This window comes from Heterodontus francisci, chromosome 13 (genome assembly GCF_036365525.1).
Source record: "Heterodontus francisci isolate sHetFra1 chromosome 13, sHetFra1.hap1, whole genome shotgun sequence".
In the NCBI taxonomy this organism is placed as follows: Eukaryota; Metazoa; Chordata; class Chondrichthyes; order Heterodontiformes; family Heterodontidae; genus Heterodontus; species Heterodontus francisci.
Window position 1 is genome coordinate 31731191 of NC_090383.1, and position 17727 is coordinate 31748917.

General features: G+C 45.0%; 1 protein-coding gene across 1 annotated transcript in view; it reads left to right on the top strand.

Moving 5' to 3' along the window:
• The window catches only part of plg (plasminogen), a 151235-nt gene extending 134040 nt beyond the window's left edge, over window positions 1-17195 (top strand). Inside the window, exons 18-19 of the mRNA XM_068044620.1 lie at window positions 1684-1829; window positions 16080-17195. Of these exons, the coding sequence (XP_067900721.1) occupies window positions 1684-1829; window positions 16080-16244 (311 nt within the window). The 3' untranslated portion in view covers window positions 16245-17195. The remainder of the gene's footprint in view (window positions 1-1683; window positions 1830-16079) is intronic.
• The last annotated feature ends 532 nt before the right edge of the window (window positions 17196-17727 follow it).

Sequence of the window (17727 nt, forward strand, 5' to 3'; positions counted from 1 at the left end):
GGTATCCCATATGCCTTCCTAACCACCTTATCTACCTGTGCTGCTGCCTTCAGTGATCTATGGACAAGCACCCCAAGGTCCCTTTGACCCTCTGTACTTCCTAGGGTCCTACCATCCATTGTATATTCCATTGCCTTGTTAGACCTCCCAAAGTGCATCACCTCACACTTCTCAGGATTAAATTCCATTTGCCACTGCTCCGCCCATCTTACCAGCCCATCTATATCATCCTGTAATCTAAGGCTTTCCTCCTCACTACTTAGGACACCACCAATTTTCGTGTCGTCAGCGAACTTACTGATCATCCCTCCTATCAGAGTTGAGGTACAAATAAGCCAATATCTAACTGATTGGTGGAACAGGCTGTGAGGGCCTGCTCATTTTCCAATGTTACCAAGTGCCGAAAAAAGTGAACCAGCCCAAAAAGGTGGGATAGTCCCTGTCCATTAAATTATGGGACTATATGGGTGGAATTGCAACTCATTCAAACCCCATTCACTTGCACAGAGTTAAAATCAGTCCCATTTTACATATTTGCAGCACAGAAGGAGGATGTCAATGCATCCCTCTTGTAAATGCAGTGCCAGGAATGTCTACTGCTGATAAACAGAGTCAAAAATACTCAAGTGAATTTTTTTTTCAAAATTAAAGGAACTTGTACTTCGTTCAATTTATAATCCACTTGTCCATAACATTTGGCTCCTTAAAATAAAATATTAAAAAGCACAAAGAAATATTTTAGCCCCCTAGTTACAAACACCTCTATCACCTCTGTGGAACAGTTTAAAGTAAGGAATTCCTGTATGTATTATACTCACATTTTAATTTGAGGAAATAAGGATAAAGTCTGGTTCTAGAATACAACGCTGAGTTCTTTTTACTCAAATAGTGCTGTGCCAGTAATATTCCTGGCTCCATGTGTAATGGTCACTGTATTCATTAAATATAACACCTTTAAATATCATAGGTCATCGCAGCCATAGGCTGACCCGACCATAGGTCATTGCAGCAATAAGCTGGCTCTGCTATAGGCCAGCCCTGCCATTGGTCTAACCCCATCATAGGTCATCTTTGCCATAGGCCATCCCTGCTGTAGGTCGGCCCTGCCATAGGTTATAGCTGCCATAATACCTCCTTGAAACTAGGTCATCCTACCAAAGGCCGTAAAGTCTATTCCTGCATTCCAATGGCCCCAAGGCTGAAAGTTCAGCTGTCAGGCCCACAACATTGTGGTGGATGGAAGTGTTGGCCCCTCAATGAAAAAGAGGCAAGGACAGGCAGAAAATCCCAAACCATCAACTCTGCATTTTCCTGTGTGTGTAAATTTGAGTGTTTAGACATGAGAGAGGGAAATACAGATAGCCCTTAATAACAGAAATCCAATTTTTATTGCTTCACAGTTAGTGGCTGTGCCTTCAGCTGCCTAGACCTTAAGCTCTGGAATTTCTTCCCTAAGCTTCTCCACCTCACTAACTCTCTCTCCCCCTTTAGGACACTCCTTAAAACCTAACTCTTTGACCAAGTTTTTGGTCACCTATCCTAATATATCCTTATGTGGCTTGGTGTTCAATTTTATTTGATAATACTCCATTGAAATGTTTTGCAATGTTAAAGGTGCTATAAATGCAAGTTGTTGATGATTGCTGGACATTAATTTTTCTCATATATCCTATTTGCTTTTAGGAACCGGAGGTGAAGGGGTTTTAAAAGAAGCAGGTTTTCCTGTGCTTGACAATAAAGTTTGCAATCGTCCTGAATATTTGAATGGCAGAGTGAAAAGCGCTGAACTATGTGCAGGAAATGTGGATGGTGCTGTAGACAGCTGCCAGGTATGTGAACATTCAGCTGGATAAAAAAGTATAGAATGGCTGAAAGTAATAAATGGGAAGATCAGTCGCATCAATGAGAGATTAACATGCAATTTAACGAATTGGGAGACAATCGCTTTGCTTTAATGCTGAAGTTCAGTCTTCAGATTAATGTCATAATTTCACCTCTATCCTCTGACCTGTAGCATCAAAATAGGAATGTAGAAACAAAGGACCAGGAGTAGGCCATTCAGCCCTTTGAGCCTATTCTGCCATTCAATTAGATCAATTCCTTAGATTCTGGAGGGTCCCAGGAGATTGGAAAATAGCAATTCTTCATTCAAGAAAGGGGGGAGACAGAAAACAGGGAGCTATAGGCCAGTTAGCCTAACATCTGTTATAGGGGCAATGCTAGAATCCATTATGAAGGAGGTTATAGTAAGGCACTTAGAAAATCATAATGATATCAGACAGAATCAGCAAGATTTTGTGAAAGGGAAATCCTGTTCAACTAATTTATTAGAGTTCTTTGAGGAAGTAACAAGCAAGGTGGATAAAGGAGAACCTGTAGATATGATGTACTTAGACTTCCAAAAGACATTTGATAAGGTGCCACATCAAAGGTTATTACACAAGGAAAGAGCACATGGTGTAGAGGGGAACATATTAGCATGGATAAAGGATTGGTTAGTTAACAAGAAGCAGAGAGTAAGGATAAATGGGTCTTTTTCAGGTTGGCAAGCTGTAACTAGTGGAGAGCCACAGGGAACTGTGCTGGGGCCTCAACTATTTACAATCTATATCAATGACTTGGATGAAGGAACAGAATGTATGGTAAGTAAATTTGTTAATAACACCAAGGTAGGAAGGAAAGTAAGTTGTCTAGAGGAGGTAAAGAGTCTACAAAGGGATATAAATAGGTTAAGTGAGTGGGCAAAAATTGGGCAGATGGGGCATAATGTGGGAAAATGTGAACTTATCCACTTTGGCAGGAAGAATAGAAAAGCAGTATATTATTTAAATGGAGGAAGATTGCAGAACTCAGTGGCACAGACAAATAGGAACATAGGAGCAGGAGTAGGCCATTCAGCCCGTCGGCCTGCTCTGCCGTTCAATTAGATCATGGCTGATCATCTACCTCAACGCTACTTTCCTGCGCAATCCCCATATCCCTTGATGTCATTAGTATCCAGATATCTATTGATTCCTGTCTTGAACATGCTCAATGATTGAGCTTCCATAGCCCTCTCGGATGGAGAATTCCAAAGATTCAGCACCCTTTGGGTGAAGAAATTCCTCCTCATCTCAGTCTTAAATGGCCTATCCCTGATTCTGAGACAATGTTCCCTGGTTCTAGACTCACCAGCCAGAGGAAACATCCTATCCACATCCACCCTGTCATGCCCTGTATGAATTTTGTAAGTTTCAATGCGATCAACTCTCATTCTTTGAAACTTTAGAGAATACAGGCCCAGTTTTCTCAATCTCTCCTCATAAGACAATCCTGCCATTCCAGGGATTAGTCTGGTAAATCACCGTTGCACTCCCTCCATGGCAAGTATATTCTCCCTTAGATGAGGAGAGCAAAACTGTGCACAATATTCCAGGTGCAGTCTCACCAAGGCTCTATACAATTGCAGCAAGATTTCTTTACTCCTGTACTCAAAACCCCTTGCGATGAAGGCCAACATACCATTTGCCTTCCTAATTGCTTGCTGCACCTGCCTACCAGCTTTTAGTGACTGATGAACAAAGACACCCAGGTCCCTTTGGACATCAATACTTTTCAATCTCTCACCATTTAATAAATAGTGGCTTTCTGTTTTTTCTACCAAAGTGAATAACTTCACACTTATTCACATTATTTTCCATCTGCCATGTTCTTGCCCATTCACTTAGCCTGTCCAAGTCCCCTTGAAGCCTCCTTCCATCCTCCTCACAACTTATATTCCCACCTAGATTTTAGTTTAGTTTAGTTTAGAGATACAGCACTGAAACAGGCCCTTCGGCCCACCGAGTCTGTGCCGGCCATCAACCACCCATTTATAATAATCCTACACTAATTCCATATTCCTACCACATCCCCACCTACCTATACTAGTGGAAATTTATAATGGTCAATTAACCTATCAACCTGCAAGTCTTTTTGGCTTGTGGGAGGAAACCAGAGCACCCGGAGAAAACCCACGCAGACACAGGGAGAACTTGCAAACTCCACACAGGCAGTACCCGGAATTGAACCCGGTTCGCTGGAGCTGTGAGGCTGCGGTGCTAACCACTGCGCCACTGCCATCAGCAAATTTGGAAATATTACATTTGGTCGCCACATCCAAATCATTTATTTAGATTGTTAACAGCTTTGGCCCCAGCACTGATCCTTGTGGTATCTCATTAGTAACAGCCTGCCATCCTTAGAATTATTCCTACTCTCTGTTTTCTGTCTGTTAGCCAATTCTCAATCCATACCAGTATATTACCCCCAATCCCATGTGCTCTAATTTTGTTTACTAACCTCCTGTGTGGGACCTGATCAAAAGCCTTCTGAAAATCCAAATACTCCACATCCATTGGTTCTCCTTTATCTATGCTACAAGTAACATCCTCAAAAAACTCCAACAGGTTTGTCAACCATGATTCCCCTCTCAAAGATCCATGTTGATATCATTATTTTCCAAGTGTCTAGTTCTCACATCCTTTATAATAGATTCTAACATTTTCCCTACTACTGACACCTTTGGGGTGGCAGCGTGGCGCAGTGGTTAGCACTGCGGCCTCACAGCTCCAGTGACCTGGGTTCGATTCTGGGTACTGCCTGTGCGGAGTTTGCAAGTTCTCCCTGTGTCTGCATGGGTTTATGCCGGGTGCTCCGGTTTCCTCCCACAGCCAAAGACTTGCAGGTTGATAGGTAAGTTGGCCATTGTAAATTGCCCCTAGTGTAGGTAGGTGGTAGGGGAATTGAGGGGATGTGGTAGGAATATGGGATTAATGTAGGATTAGTATAAATAGGTGGTTGATGGTCGGCACAGACTTGAAGAGTCTGTTTCACTGCTGTATCTCTAAAAAGAAACTAACAGGTCTGTAGTTCCCCATTTTTTCTCTCTCCTTTCTTACATAGTGGGTTTACATGTGCTACTTTCCAGTCAGCAGGAACCTTTCCCAAATCTATAGAATTTTGAATGCTAACCACCAATACATCCACTATCTCTATAGCTACTTCCTTCAACACTCTGGGATATAGCTCATCTGGTCTAGGGGATTTAGCAACCACCAATCCTGTAAATTTTTCTAGCACTATCTTCTCATTAATATTAATTTCTTTCAGTTCCTCATTTTCACAAGTCCCTTGGTTCTCTCTTTTTCCTGGGAGATTTTCTGTATCTTCCTCCGTGAAGACAGACACATAGGGCTGAATTTTACCGGCCCCTCGACGCTGCAGGTTGTGGCGCGGGAGCCGGTACAATGCTGCAGGGAGAGGCCCGCCTCGACCCGTGATGTCGAGACAGGCCTGCTGCATTGTACCGGCGGCGGCAGGACTTCGGTGCGGCCCCCCCAGCACACGGCGGCAGCACCACAATTAGCATATGGTAAAGCTTACTTACCTATGCTGATTATGCAGCCTGCCGCCTCTCCACCGATACTGCCGGATTTTTTGTTGAACGGGTGGCCATCATGTGCCGTCCCATTCACAATCTGAAAAGCCGGCGAGTCCTGACTCTGCATTATGGAATGGAGGAGGGATGGGCGATACACAGGGGTCAAATTCTGCATTCTTAAAGGGAGGAGGGAGAGGGTATGCAGGGATCTAACTCTGCATTCTGGGTGGGAGGGGGGATACACAGGGGTCTAACTCCGCATTCGTAAAGGGAGGGGGTCTGGGATTACTGGAGGGAAATCTGTGCTGGCATGAAGGGAGGTACCGTGTACCATCCCTCCGTTAACAGTGTATGCTCTGTGTTTGTGAGGGGACAATGGCACACTAGGTACCCTGTGTGTGGGGAGGGTGCCCGAAAGGGCAGGAGCATTAAGGTTTTATGGATGATGGGGGCAATCGATTCAGCTGGTAGGATCTTGATGTGGTCATGCTGTGCCGCTGAGTGTTGGCCAAGATGGGCAATGCCATGGTATGCCACATAGTTGATCCAGGAAAGCAGCTGGTGTACCCGTCAACACCAATCCATGCTCTGTTAGGAACCTTCGAATACATGCAGGGTTCAACTTTATTTATCACATAGAAATAGGTGTGGCTCATCCTACATTGTGTGATCCTCTGCACGTGAGGATCCATATGCGCCAGAGGCAATATCAACAGGCAGGTGTGATCCACGTAGAGGCTCTCAGTTATGAGCAGCAGCCCCCAAGGGGAGCCCGCCACTACGGTTGCCCCATATGACATGCCATCAGATGTCAGAGCAACAGTGTTAGAAGAGATTGCGCATGTAGAGAGGGTGGCGACATGTCTCAGTGCCCTGCTCAAGGATGACCTGCAGCTCATGGGCTCCGGTGGACATCCCATGCCTTTGTTCCTCATAGTGGCAGCGGTTCTCAAGCCTGATGCCTCTGCAGCCTTTTAGGGGCTCAACAGAGACCTTTGTGGAGTCACACAGTCAGCAGTGCACCACTGCATCAGGGAGGTCACCAATGCCCCGCGCTGGAGGGCCAGTGAGGATGTTCGCTTCAGGATGGAATCTCACAGCCAGGCCCAGAGGGCCATTGGTTCTTGCACCATTGCCGGAGAACCATAGGCTGTAATGTTCATAGACTGTACTCATATGGCCATCAGGCCTACTGCCAGCCTACCAACTGCAAATGTCACCATTAAAGGAGCCCTCTCAATCTAGGTGAAGCTGGAAAGTGAACACCGCAGATGTTTGCTGCGAATGTGTGACTGTGTCTCAGGCAGCTGCTATGACACCTGGGTCTTGCGCCAGTCCCGGCTACCACCGCTGTTCACTGAACTGGCTCAGATGGAGGAGTGGTTTCTTGGAGTTAAGGGCTATCCTTTGCAGCCATGGCTCCCGACACCAGTGAGAGACTCCACCACTACTGCAGAGGAGAGATACAACACCAGCCACTGAGCTACATGAGCCATGATCGAGCAGGAGATCGGCATGCTGAAAGAGTGCCTCCAATGCCTGTATGGATAGGGTGATGCCCTGTACTACGGGCCAAAAAGGCTGGCTGCTTTCTTTGCTGCTCTGCACAACTACACACCCAATAGGCCTGGCATGATGAGGAGAGATGTCAACAGGATTCCTTCTCGGACTATGAGGACGCTGAGGACCTACAATATGAAAGATGCATGGGAGGGCAGATGGCACCCAGGCTCTGCACGCAGGGCTAGCAGTGAGGTAGGGATGTATGGCAGTGGTTTATCAGACAAAGGCTGTCTGCTCCATAGGAACTGACATGAGCTCTGTAAGCCACACATCACCCTCGCTCAGCTGCTGTGCACCAGTCCACATCTGCAGTATCCCTGTGTAAACCATTAGAGGCAGCAGCTGACTAAGCCAATGTCCATGTCACTGCATACGTTGGCTCTTCTGAAGGGAAAAGGACACACATGTTGGTGAGGAACATTTAGTGAAAGACGTATTTACTTTGCTGTGACACCCGTGCATTCCCATTTGTGTCAGTGTGTTCTCAGTAAACCTCTGTAATACCTTTTATGGTCTATTTAAGTCTCACATCCTGGAATATGCAAATTTAAGATTATTCACCCAGGTGCGGCACGCCTACAGGAAGGAATGTTACACTTCAGTGGGAGAAGAGGATCGCAACTTCACAGGACACTGGGACACAGCAGGGCAAGTATGTGGCAGCAAAGCACAAAGTGCTAGGGGCACTCAGCGGGTCAGGCAGCATCTGTGGAGAGAGAAGCAGAGTTAACTTTCAGGTCTGTGAACTTGAACACGTTAACTCTGCTTCTCTTTCCACAGATGCTGCCTGACCTGCTGGATTTCTGCAGCACCTTCTGCTTTGCTGCCAGATTGACAGCAGCCCCACTCTTCAGCAGTCAGGTAAGTATTCTTTGACAGCTGTCAGGAAGCAGGTGCTGAGGCGCTTAAAATAGGTCCTCAGCATCTGCTGCACAGCTGTCAAAGACTCTCTCACTGCACCGAATGTCCCGCCTCTCCCCACGTAATGTGGGGAGGGCGGTTCAGCGCCGTGATTCTGATGAGCCCCTGTGATTAATATCACGGGGGCTCAGTGGCGGCTGGCAAATGCAGGCACGCCGCCGAGCTCAAAGGGCGCCACCGTCAGCCCATAGTAATTGCTTAGGTTCCCCATTTTAAATTATCCTATCGCTGCCTGTAATGGACCCACATTTCCCCTTGCTCATCTTGTCCTTTATACATACCTAAATAAGCTTTTACAGTCCACCTTTATGTTTCTTGCTAGCTTGCATTCATATTCTCTTATCCCTTTCTTTATCAGTTTTGTGGTCATCCTTTGCTGGATTCTAAATTGATCCCAATTCTTAAGCTTACCACTTTTTCTGGCAACCTTATCAGCCACTTCCTTTGATTTAATGCAATCTTTAACTTCTTCTGTTAGCCACAGTTGAGTCATCTTTCCTGTTGGGTTTTTTGTGTCTTAGAAGAATGTATATTTGCTGTAGACCATGTAATACTTCTTTAAATACTGTCCATTGCATATCTACTATTAAACCTTTTAGTGTATTTTCCCAATCCAGCATAGCCAACTTGCCCCTCATACCTTCATCATTTCCTTTGTTCAGATTTAAGACTCTAGTTTCAGAAGGAACCTTATCACTTTCAAACTTAATGTAAAATTCTATCATATTATGGTTACTATTTCTCAAAGAATCCCTTACAGCAAGGTTATTAACTAGCCCTTTCTCATTGCATAATGCTGAATCTAAAATAGCCCGATCCCTAGTTGGTTCTTCAACGTACGGCTCCAGAAACCCATCTCATACACACTCCAGGAATTCATCCTCCACAGCATTAGTGCTGATTAGGTTTACCCAATCTATATGTAAATTGAGGTCACCCATTATTACTGTATTACCCATGTTACATGCACCTCTAATTTCCTGATTTCCTGTCCAACATTACCACCCCTGTTTGGTGGCCTATAAACTGCTCCCACCAATGTTTGCTGTTTCTTAGCACCACCCAAATCGATTCTACATCCTGATCCTTTGATCTAAGATCCTCTCTTCCCTTATTAAGATCTGGTTATCCTGGTACATGAATCACAAAAAGTTAGTATGCAAGTACAGCAAATGATTAGGAAGGCAAATGGAATGTTGGCATTTATTGCAAGGGGAACGGAGTATAAAAGTAAGGAAGTTTCACTGCGACCTTACAAGACCTTGGTGAGACAACAGTGTGCACAGTTTTAGTCTCATTTGAAAAAGGATATAATTACGTTATAGGCAGTTAAGAGAAGGTTCGCTCAACTCATTCCGATGATAAAGGACTTAGATTATGAAGAAGGGTTGAACAGGTTCGGCCTATACCCTTTGGAGTTTAGAAGAATGAGAAGTGATCTTATCGAAACGTATAAGATCTTGTGGGGACTTGATAGAGTGGATACTGGGAGAATGTTTCCTCTTGTCGGGGAGACCAGAACTAGCGGACACAGTTTAAGAATGAGGTTTCTCTATTAAGACGGAGATGAGGAGAATTTTTTTCTCAGAGAGTCATTAGTCTGTGGAATTCTCTTCCCCAGAAAGCAGTGGAGTCTGGGTCATTGAATTTATTCAGGGCTGAGTTAGATAGATTTTTGATAGACAAGGGAGTCGAGGGTTATTGGGGGGAAGATAGGAAAGTGGAGTTGAGACCACAACCAGATCAGCCATGATCTTATGGAATGGCGGCGGAGGCTTGAGGGGGCCCAATGGCCTACTCCTGCTCCTAAGTCCTATGTTCCTATAAGGCTGATCTGTACCTCAACTCCATTTATATACCTTTGATCCATATCCCTTGATACCCCTACCGGATAAAACTCGAATACAAAAGCAAATGTAAAATACTGCAGATGCTAGAAATCTGAAATGAAAACAGAAAATGCTGGAACTACTTAGCAGGGCTGGCAGAATCTGTGGAGAAACAAGAGTTAATGGGGGGAATGTTATGCTTCCCATCACAGCGGGTTTGGAGGTTGGGAGAGCATAAAATCAGGTGGGATGGTGGCTGGGCGGGACACCGCCATCTTCCTGCCTCCACCAAAATTAAGTCCGGGGTGGAAAGGACTGTGAACGCCTTTCCTGCCCTGCCACCAATTGAGGCCCTTAACGGGGAAATTCATACCTAATTAAGGGCTTCATCCTGCCGCCGCCGCTGGCAGACCAATTATGAAAATTCTGCTTGACTTGAAGCCAAGTTCGCCTGTTTCAGCCTGAAGCTCAGTCCAGCCGTCCAACGTTACTAAACTGAAGAGTGTGAAGAATGCAGCTGACGGCCCTGCCCCTGGACAGGATGCACAGCATGAAAAACCATGCAGGTTGTTGCCAGTTCCAGAGTGTGGTGGGGTGTGGTTGTGGTTCCCTCATTAAACGGCACAGTGCCTGATCAAAGGACCTGGCACCAGGAAGGTGGGGGGAGGGGCCCGCTGAGAGCCATCCCCTTGCCCTTGCTACTGACACCCCTACAACTACCTGCCACCGCGACCCCCACTCCATGAGACACTTCCTGCCCTGACCCTGGCCTGGGTCCAGCCTTGCTCCTGACCCTCGGGTGGGTACTTCACTGGCAGCAGCCACGCCTCCACGGTGGTGCTGTTCAGTTAAAGAGCTGCCAGCTTCTGATTGGCCAGCAGCTCTCAAAGGGTTGGATTTCTGTTGCCGGGGTCATTGATCTTGTGGAAGGCCCGCCGCTGTCCAGTTATGTGCCGAGTTGACATTTGATTCAGTGGGACTCCCACAGAAGAGGCAACGCAGAGTTCTCAGTGTCACTTTTCCCAGATATCAAGATCCCCGTCACCCAGATAAAATCCCAGCCAACGTTTCAGGTCTGTGACCTTTCATCAGAACTGGAAAAAAGCAAGTACAGAGGCAGGGAAAGTGGGGAGGGGTTGAAAGAGCAAAAGGGAAGGCATATCACAGGGTGGAAGGCAGGAGAAAAAATAACAAAAGGGATGATGGTGCAAGTCAAAATGAGGTGGTAATGGGACAAGTAAAGAAACAAAAGATGGCTCCAGAGGAGCTGTACATCAGAACCATTATTAGCAATGTGATTGACTGTTAAAATGCCCTCTGAAATGGCCTAGCAAGCCACTTAGTTGTATCATAACCACTAAAAAGTCAATGAAGAATGAAACCGGACGGACTACCTGGCATCGACCTAGGCTCCAGAAACGACAACAGCAAACCCAGCCCTGTTGACCCTGCAAAGTTCTCCTTACTAACATCAGGGGGCTTGTGCCAAAGTTGGGAGAGCTGTCCCACAGACTAGTGAAGCAACAACAGCCTGACATAGTCATGCTCACCGAATCACACCTTACAGACAATGTCCCAGACACGACCGTCACCATCCCTGGGTATGTCCTGTCCCACCAGCAGGACACACCTAGCAGAGATGGCAGCACATTGGTATACAGTTGGGAGGGAGTTTCATGGCACTAGGGTAAACATGGGCAAGGAAACCTCCTGCTGATTACCACCCACCGCCCTCCCTCAGCTGATGAGTCAGTACTCCTCCATGTTGAACAGCATTTGGAAGAAACACTAAGGGTGGCAAGGGCGCAGAATGTACTCTGGGTGGAGGACTTCAATGTCCATCACCAAGAGTGGCTCGGTAGCACCACTACTGTCCGAGCTGCTAGACTGGGTCTGCGGCAGGTGGTGAAGGAAACAACAAGAGGAAAAAATATGCTTCACCTCATCCTCATCAATCTACCTGCCACAGATGCATCTTCACATTGAGGATACCCTCCATTGTGTTGTGTGGCACTAACACCATGCTAAATGGGATAGATTTTGAACAGATTTAGCAATGCAAAACTGGGCGCTGTGGACCATCAGCAGCAACAGAATTGTACTCAACCACAATCTGTAACCTCATGGTCCGGCATATCCCCCACTCTATCATTACCATCAAGCCAGGGGATCAAACCTGGTCCAATGAAGAGTGCAGGAAGGCATGCCAGGAGCAGCACCAGGCAGACCTCAAAATGAGGTGTCAGCCTGGTGAAGCTACAACCCAGGACAACTTGCATGCCAAACAGCGAAAGCAGCATGCGATAGACAGAGCTAAGCAATCCCACAATCAACAGATCAGATCTAAGCTCTGCAGTCCTGTCACATCTAGTCGTGAATGGTGGTGGACAATTAAACAACTAACTGGAGGAGGTTGCTCCACAGATATCCCCATCCTCAATGATGGGGGAGCCCAGCACATCAATGCAAAAGAGAAGGCTGAAGCATTTGCAACAATCTTCAGCCAGAAGTGCCGAGTTGCTGATCCATCTTGGCCTCCTCCTGAAGTCCCCAGCATCACAGAAGCCAGTCTTCAGCCAGTTCGATTCACTCTGCGTGATATCAAGAACCGATTGATGGCACTGACAACATTCCAGCAATAGTACTGAAGACCTGGGCTCCAGAACTTGCCGCACACATAGCCATGTTGTTCCAGTACAGCTACAACACTGGCATCTACCCGGAATGTGGCAAATTACCCAGGTTTGTCCTGTACACAAAAAGAAGGACAAATCCAACCCAGCCAATTACCGTCCCATCAGTCTACACTTGATAATCAGTAAATTGATGGATGTGCTATTAAGTGGCACTTGCTTAGCAATAACCTGCTCAGTGACGCTCAGTTTGGGTTCCGCCAGAGCCACTCAGCTCCTGACCTCATTACAGCCTTGGTTCAAACATGGACAGAAGAGGTGAGGTGAGATTGACTGCCCTTTACATCAAGGCAGCACTTGACCGAGAATGGCATCAAGGAGCCCTAGTAAAACTAGAGTCAATGGGAATCAGGGGAAAAATCTCCGCTGGTTGGAATCGTACCTAGCACAAAGGAAGATGGCTGTGGTTGTTGGAGGTCAATCATCTCAGCTCCAGAACATCACTGCAGGAATTCCTCAGGGTAGTGTCCTAGGTCCAACCATCTTCAGCTGCTTCATCAATGACCTTCCTTCAATCATAAGGTCAGAAGTGGGGATGTTCGCTGATGATTGCACAATGTTCAGCACCATCCTGACTCCTCAGTTACTGAAGCAGTCCGTGTAGAAATGCAGCAAGATCTGGACAATATCCAGGCTTGGGCTGATAAGTGGCAAGTAACATTCGCGCCATGAAAGTGCCAGGCAATGACCATCTCCAACAAGAGAGAATCTAACCATCTCCCCTTGACATTCAATGGAATTACGATCACTGAATCCTGGGGGTTACCATTGACCATAAACTGAACTGGAGTAGCCATATAAATACTGTGGCTACAAGGGCAGATCAGAGGATAGAAATCCTGCAGTGAGTAACTCACCTCCTGACTCCCAAAAGCCTATCCACCATCTAAAAGGCACAAGTCAGGAGTGTGATGGAATACTCTCCACTTGCCTAGATGTGTCTAATTGAAAAATGAGGTGCCGTTCCTCAAGCTTCTGTTGAGTTTCATTGGGACAGTTTAGGAGGCTGAGGACAGAGAGGCTAGAGTGGGAGTGGGTTGGAGAATTAAAATAGTAAGCAACCAGAAGTTTGGGATCTTGCTTGCAGACATGAAAGTGTTCAGCTAACCCTGCCAGCTTATTTAAATATTTAAAGAAATAGACAACAAAATTAAATAAATACATTTCTTTTGCCCCTTTCCCATCCCCAATAACAATTACGACAACTATTTGCCCTTTGCCCCCAAAACACTTACCTTTTACATTTGAACTTCCCCCCACCAATCTGCACAAAGTTTCCTTCCCACCATCCCCTACACCCATTACGTGTATTTGACCCCGTTTCCCCCCTCCTGCACAGCACTGAAAATCTTAACTCTTCCCCACTCCCCACCAGTGTCGTGCTTTGTTTCCCTGGACAGGGTTCTGAAGGTATGGGGTGGGGGAGCGCCACGGAACTTCGCCGTCCCTGAGAGGATCAGGCCGGGCCCTGACAGCATCGAGGTCCGTGGCGGGCCTCATCCGGAACCATCTTCAGGGACCCCCCACTGCCCCCCACCCCGCCACGGATCTTGATGTTGAGGGCTTCTTAAAATCCAGCCCATTCATCCCCAGAATGGAGATAGACTAGTCAAGGAGAGAAGGGAAGAGTTGGCAGTGCACCATGTGAATGCGAGGGAGGGTTGGAAATTTGAAGCAAATTTGATTAAATTTTCCAGCTTGAAGTGAGAGCAGGAAGCAACGCTGATAGAATCATCAATGTACCAGTTCAAGAGGTAGGGGGGGAAACCTTAGTCGAACTGGAACAAAAAATATTTCATGTATCCCAGGAAAAGGTAGGCATAGCCAGGACGCATATGGGCTCCCATAGCAACACCTTTTATGTGGAGGAAGTGAGATGAGTCAAAGGAGAAATTATTCTGTGTGAGAACAAATTCAGCCAGACGGAGGAGGGTGGTGGTGGATGGGAACTGGTTGGGCCTCCGTTCAGGAAGAAGTAGAGAACCCTCAGGTCATCTTGGTGGAGATGGAAATGTAGAAGAGCTGGATGTTCATGGCGAAATGGAGAAGGTTAGGATCAAGAAACTGAAAACTGTTAAAGTGGTTAGATGAGTCACGGATGTAGGTTGGAAGAGGCTGAACAAGGGCAGAGAAAAAAAAGAGATAAGACTCTGTTGGTCACAGGCTTGAAAATCCAGGCATAGATCAGGGAGCGCAGAGGGTGATCGGGACTTGGTGCGAATCAGGTTACTACTAGATGGTCAGGTCTAGAAGTAACAAAGGCATGGACAAGGGTTTCAGGAGCAGATAAACTAAGGCAAGACAGGCAATTTTGCAGAAGTGGAAGTAGGTGGTCTTGGTAGTTCCTGCTATTTGTGACATTCTTGTTGTGAGTGCAGGATCTGGAAATTTGAATAAGCGTGTAATCATGTAATGACTTTTAGTTAAAGAGAAGCAGGTGTCAGCAAATCAATTGGTTGCTACATTCAAAAGGTTAGGTGCAATTTAGCTGAAGTAAGTGATAACAGCAATGTTTCCTAAGAGTCAGATTAAAATTGCATGTGAGGGAACAGTTCAATGCAAAATAAAATGCAGAAGAGTATGTAACAGGTGGCCAATACGCTACCACCCAAGATGAATTCACCCCCAATACATCTAGAGATTCAAATGTCTGGTCGTAGTATTGAGATATAATTGTTAACATTAAGATGTTGAGAGAAGGTTGTAAAGAATCAAGTGACTTAGAATACATTGTTATGTTATTGATATCATTAAACAACAACTTGGCATTTATATGGTGCCGTGAACATAAAGAATCTTCACAAATAGGCGCATGGAAAACTGACAGCAAGTATGGAAAGGAGAGAGTTAGAAGGGGTGACTGAAGGTGTGGTCAAATCCAGGGGTTGTGAGGTTTTTTAAAGGTGGAGCAAGAGTGGAGAGTTTCAAATAGCTGGAGCAAAGCAATTGAGAGCTTGGTCACCAATAGTGAATTGGATAAGCACCTGAAGAGAAAAAATTTCCAGGGCTATGGGCTAAAGAGCAGGGGAATGGGACTAGCTAAATTGCTCTTGCAGAAAGCCAGCATGGACTCGATTCTATTCTATTAGTAGGATGGCCAGAACCCAGCAAACTGAAGTCAGTCATTGATATCCAGAGAACCTGAGCTCATATCTGACTGTGGCAGATTGAGAATTTGAATTCAGTTTTTAAAAAGCTATCAGTAAAATAAGAAGGTGACCATGAAACTGTCGGACTATTGTAAAAAGCTAACTGATTCAGTAATATTTTTGGGGGAAGGAAGCCAATCGTCCTTACCAGTCTGGCCTATGTGCGATTCCAGGCCCACACCAACATGTTTGACTCCGAACTGAATAGTCTATTAAGTCTCTCAGTTCTATCAAACAGCCAGTGGATCATTAAGAAGGCCCACCACCATTAGGGGTAGGCAATAAATGCTGGCCTTGCCAGTAACACCCACATCCCGAGAATGAATTAAAAACAATTAAGCTTGTCCCAGCACCCATGTTTCTTCATTTAACAATAGATCACTTCTTTGCAAAAGAAGCTAACTCAGAGTCACAGTTGTTAAATGCCTGTCAGCCATTTATCTGATACGCGTGCTAAATAATGGGTTTAATCTATGACTGCTCCTTTATTGTCAGCTGATCCCTCAATTTTGCTGTTTTTTAGGGTGACAGTGGAGGCCCTTTGGTTTGTCCGAACCCCGAAGGCAGATATGTTCTCCAAGGAGTAACGTCTTGGGGCCTTGGTTGTGCAAGGCGAATGAAGCCAGGAGTTTACGTTCGAGTTTCGTTTTTTATTGACTGGATTAAAAATACCATAAGGAATGGTTAAGGAAGATATAATTCAGCATAATAATCAAAAATATAATAACATGTTCCCTTTCAATCAGAATGTAAAATTCTATGCATGAAATATTAATTTCTTTCACTGTTACAAGAGTGGCTTTTATTTCATCGGGAGGACTTTAAGAATTGTCCCTGACACCAGAGGTTATGGCAAGAAATTGTTTGAGAGGCAGGAAAAATTAACAATTTAATTTAAAGTTTTATTCTGCTGTTTACTATTAACTATAAGTGTTGAAACTGTCACATTGTCATGCTTATGACAGTGACAAGTTTGCCTAATTTTGCTCAAAATTCAAAATCTTGTATAAAGCTAAATTTGTATGGAAATATTCTGAGTGGGCAGTTTGAATACTGTAGCAGCTTTCAATGTTTTCAGTGGGTCTAGCAGCAAACGTATTAAGGGCATTTAAATAGGAGTGCCCAATTTTCTGATCAAGTCAGAGAGCCAATGGCAGCCCATCCAAGGATTTGGTTCTCACTAGCAGCCATTTTTAGTTCACATCACAACCTGTGGGGCTCAGGCATTAGTGGCTGTTATCACATAGATATTCTACGGCTATTATAACATGGATGTTATAATAGAAAATCTTCTCAGAGTATTTGATTTAAGTGGTTGGCTTCTCGAAAATAAATAAATACTATTTTCCTTTGATATATACCACAACTATATAAAATATATAAATTCTGCTTTCTCTATGCCTTTCTGGAATTTGCTACCCTAATAAGACTGTTTTTGGTTTCAACCAGCAAAATTCAGAAAATAATTTTTGCCTCTCTTGAAAGGTGGGCGGGGCTGACTGGCAACCAGTGTTCTCCTTGAATGGGCAATATTGCTGACAATGAAAAAGACATCACAAAATTACCTCAGCAAATATTGTACCCGAGTAAGATTCCAAAAGCTATCTTTTGTTAGATTAAAAATCCGCTGATAACAAAACGGTTTATATTGTCATTGAATTATCAAACACAAAAATCCTCACACAGTTTCTGAGTTTTTTTTTACTTTACAGCAAATCATTTGTCCTTCAATATTAAAGAAGGCAGCCAGAATATCATTTCATATTTTGTAGTGAGCTCTCTGGTCGCTGTCAAGACCTATTTTTGCTAGGGATGATCTTCCACAAATTGTACAACAGATCCCGGGAATGCAAGGTTGGGGATGTTGATTTTTCAAGCGGGCCTTCCTCAGCTGGCTTTACATTCAGCATCAGCAATAAGCTTCATAGTACGAGGTGTCTCTAGGCTTTTTTGCATGCTTTCTTATCTTGAGCAGGTTTTTCCCACTTCTGGACATTTATTTTACGCCGTTTCTGAGTTGCTTTTAAGTGGCTTTATATCCCTTTTTCTGACCACCAGAAAATGCCTTCCCAGTTGTCAATGCACCATAAAAGGTCTTCATTTGGATTTGTTCATTATATATTCGCACCACATAATCTGACCATTGTAATTGTAGTTTCACGATCAGACAA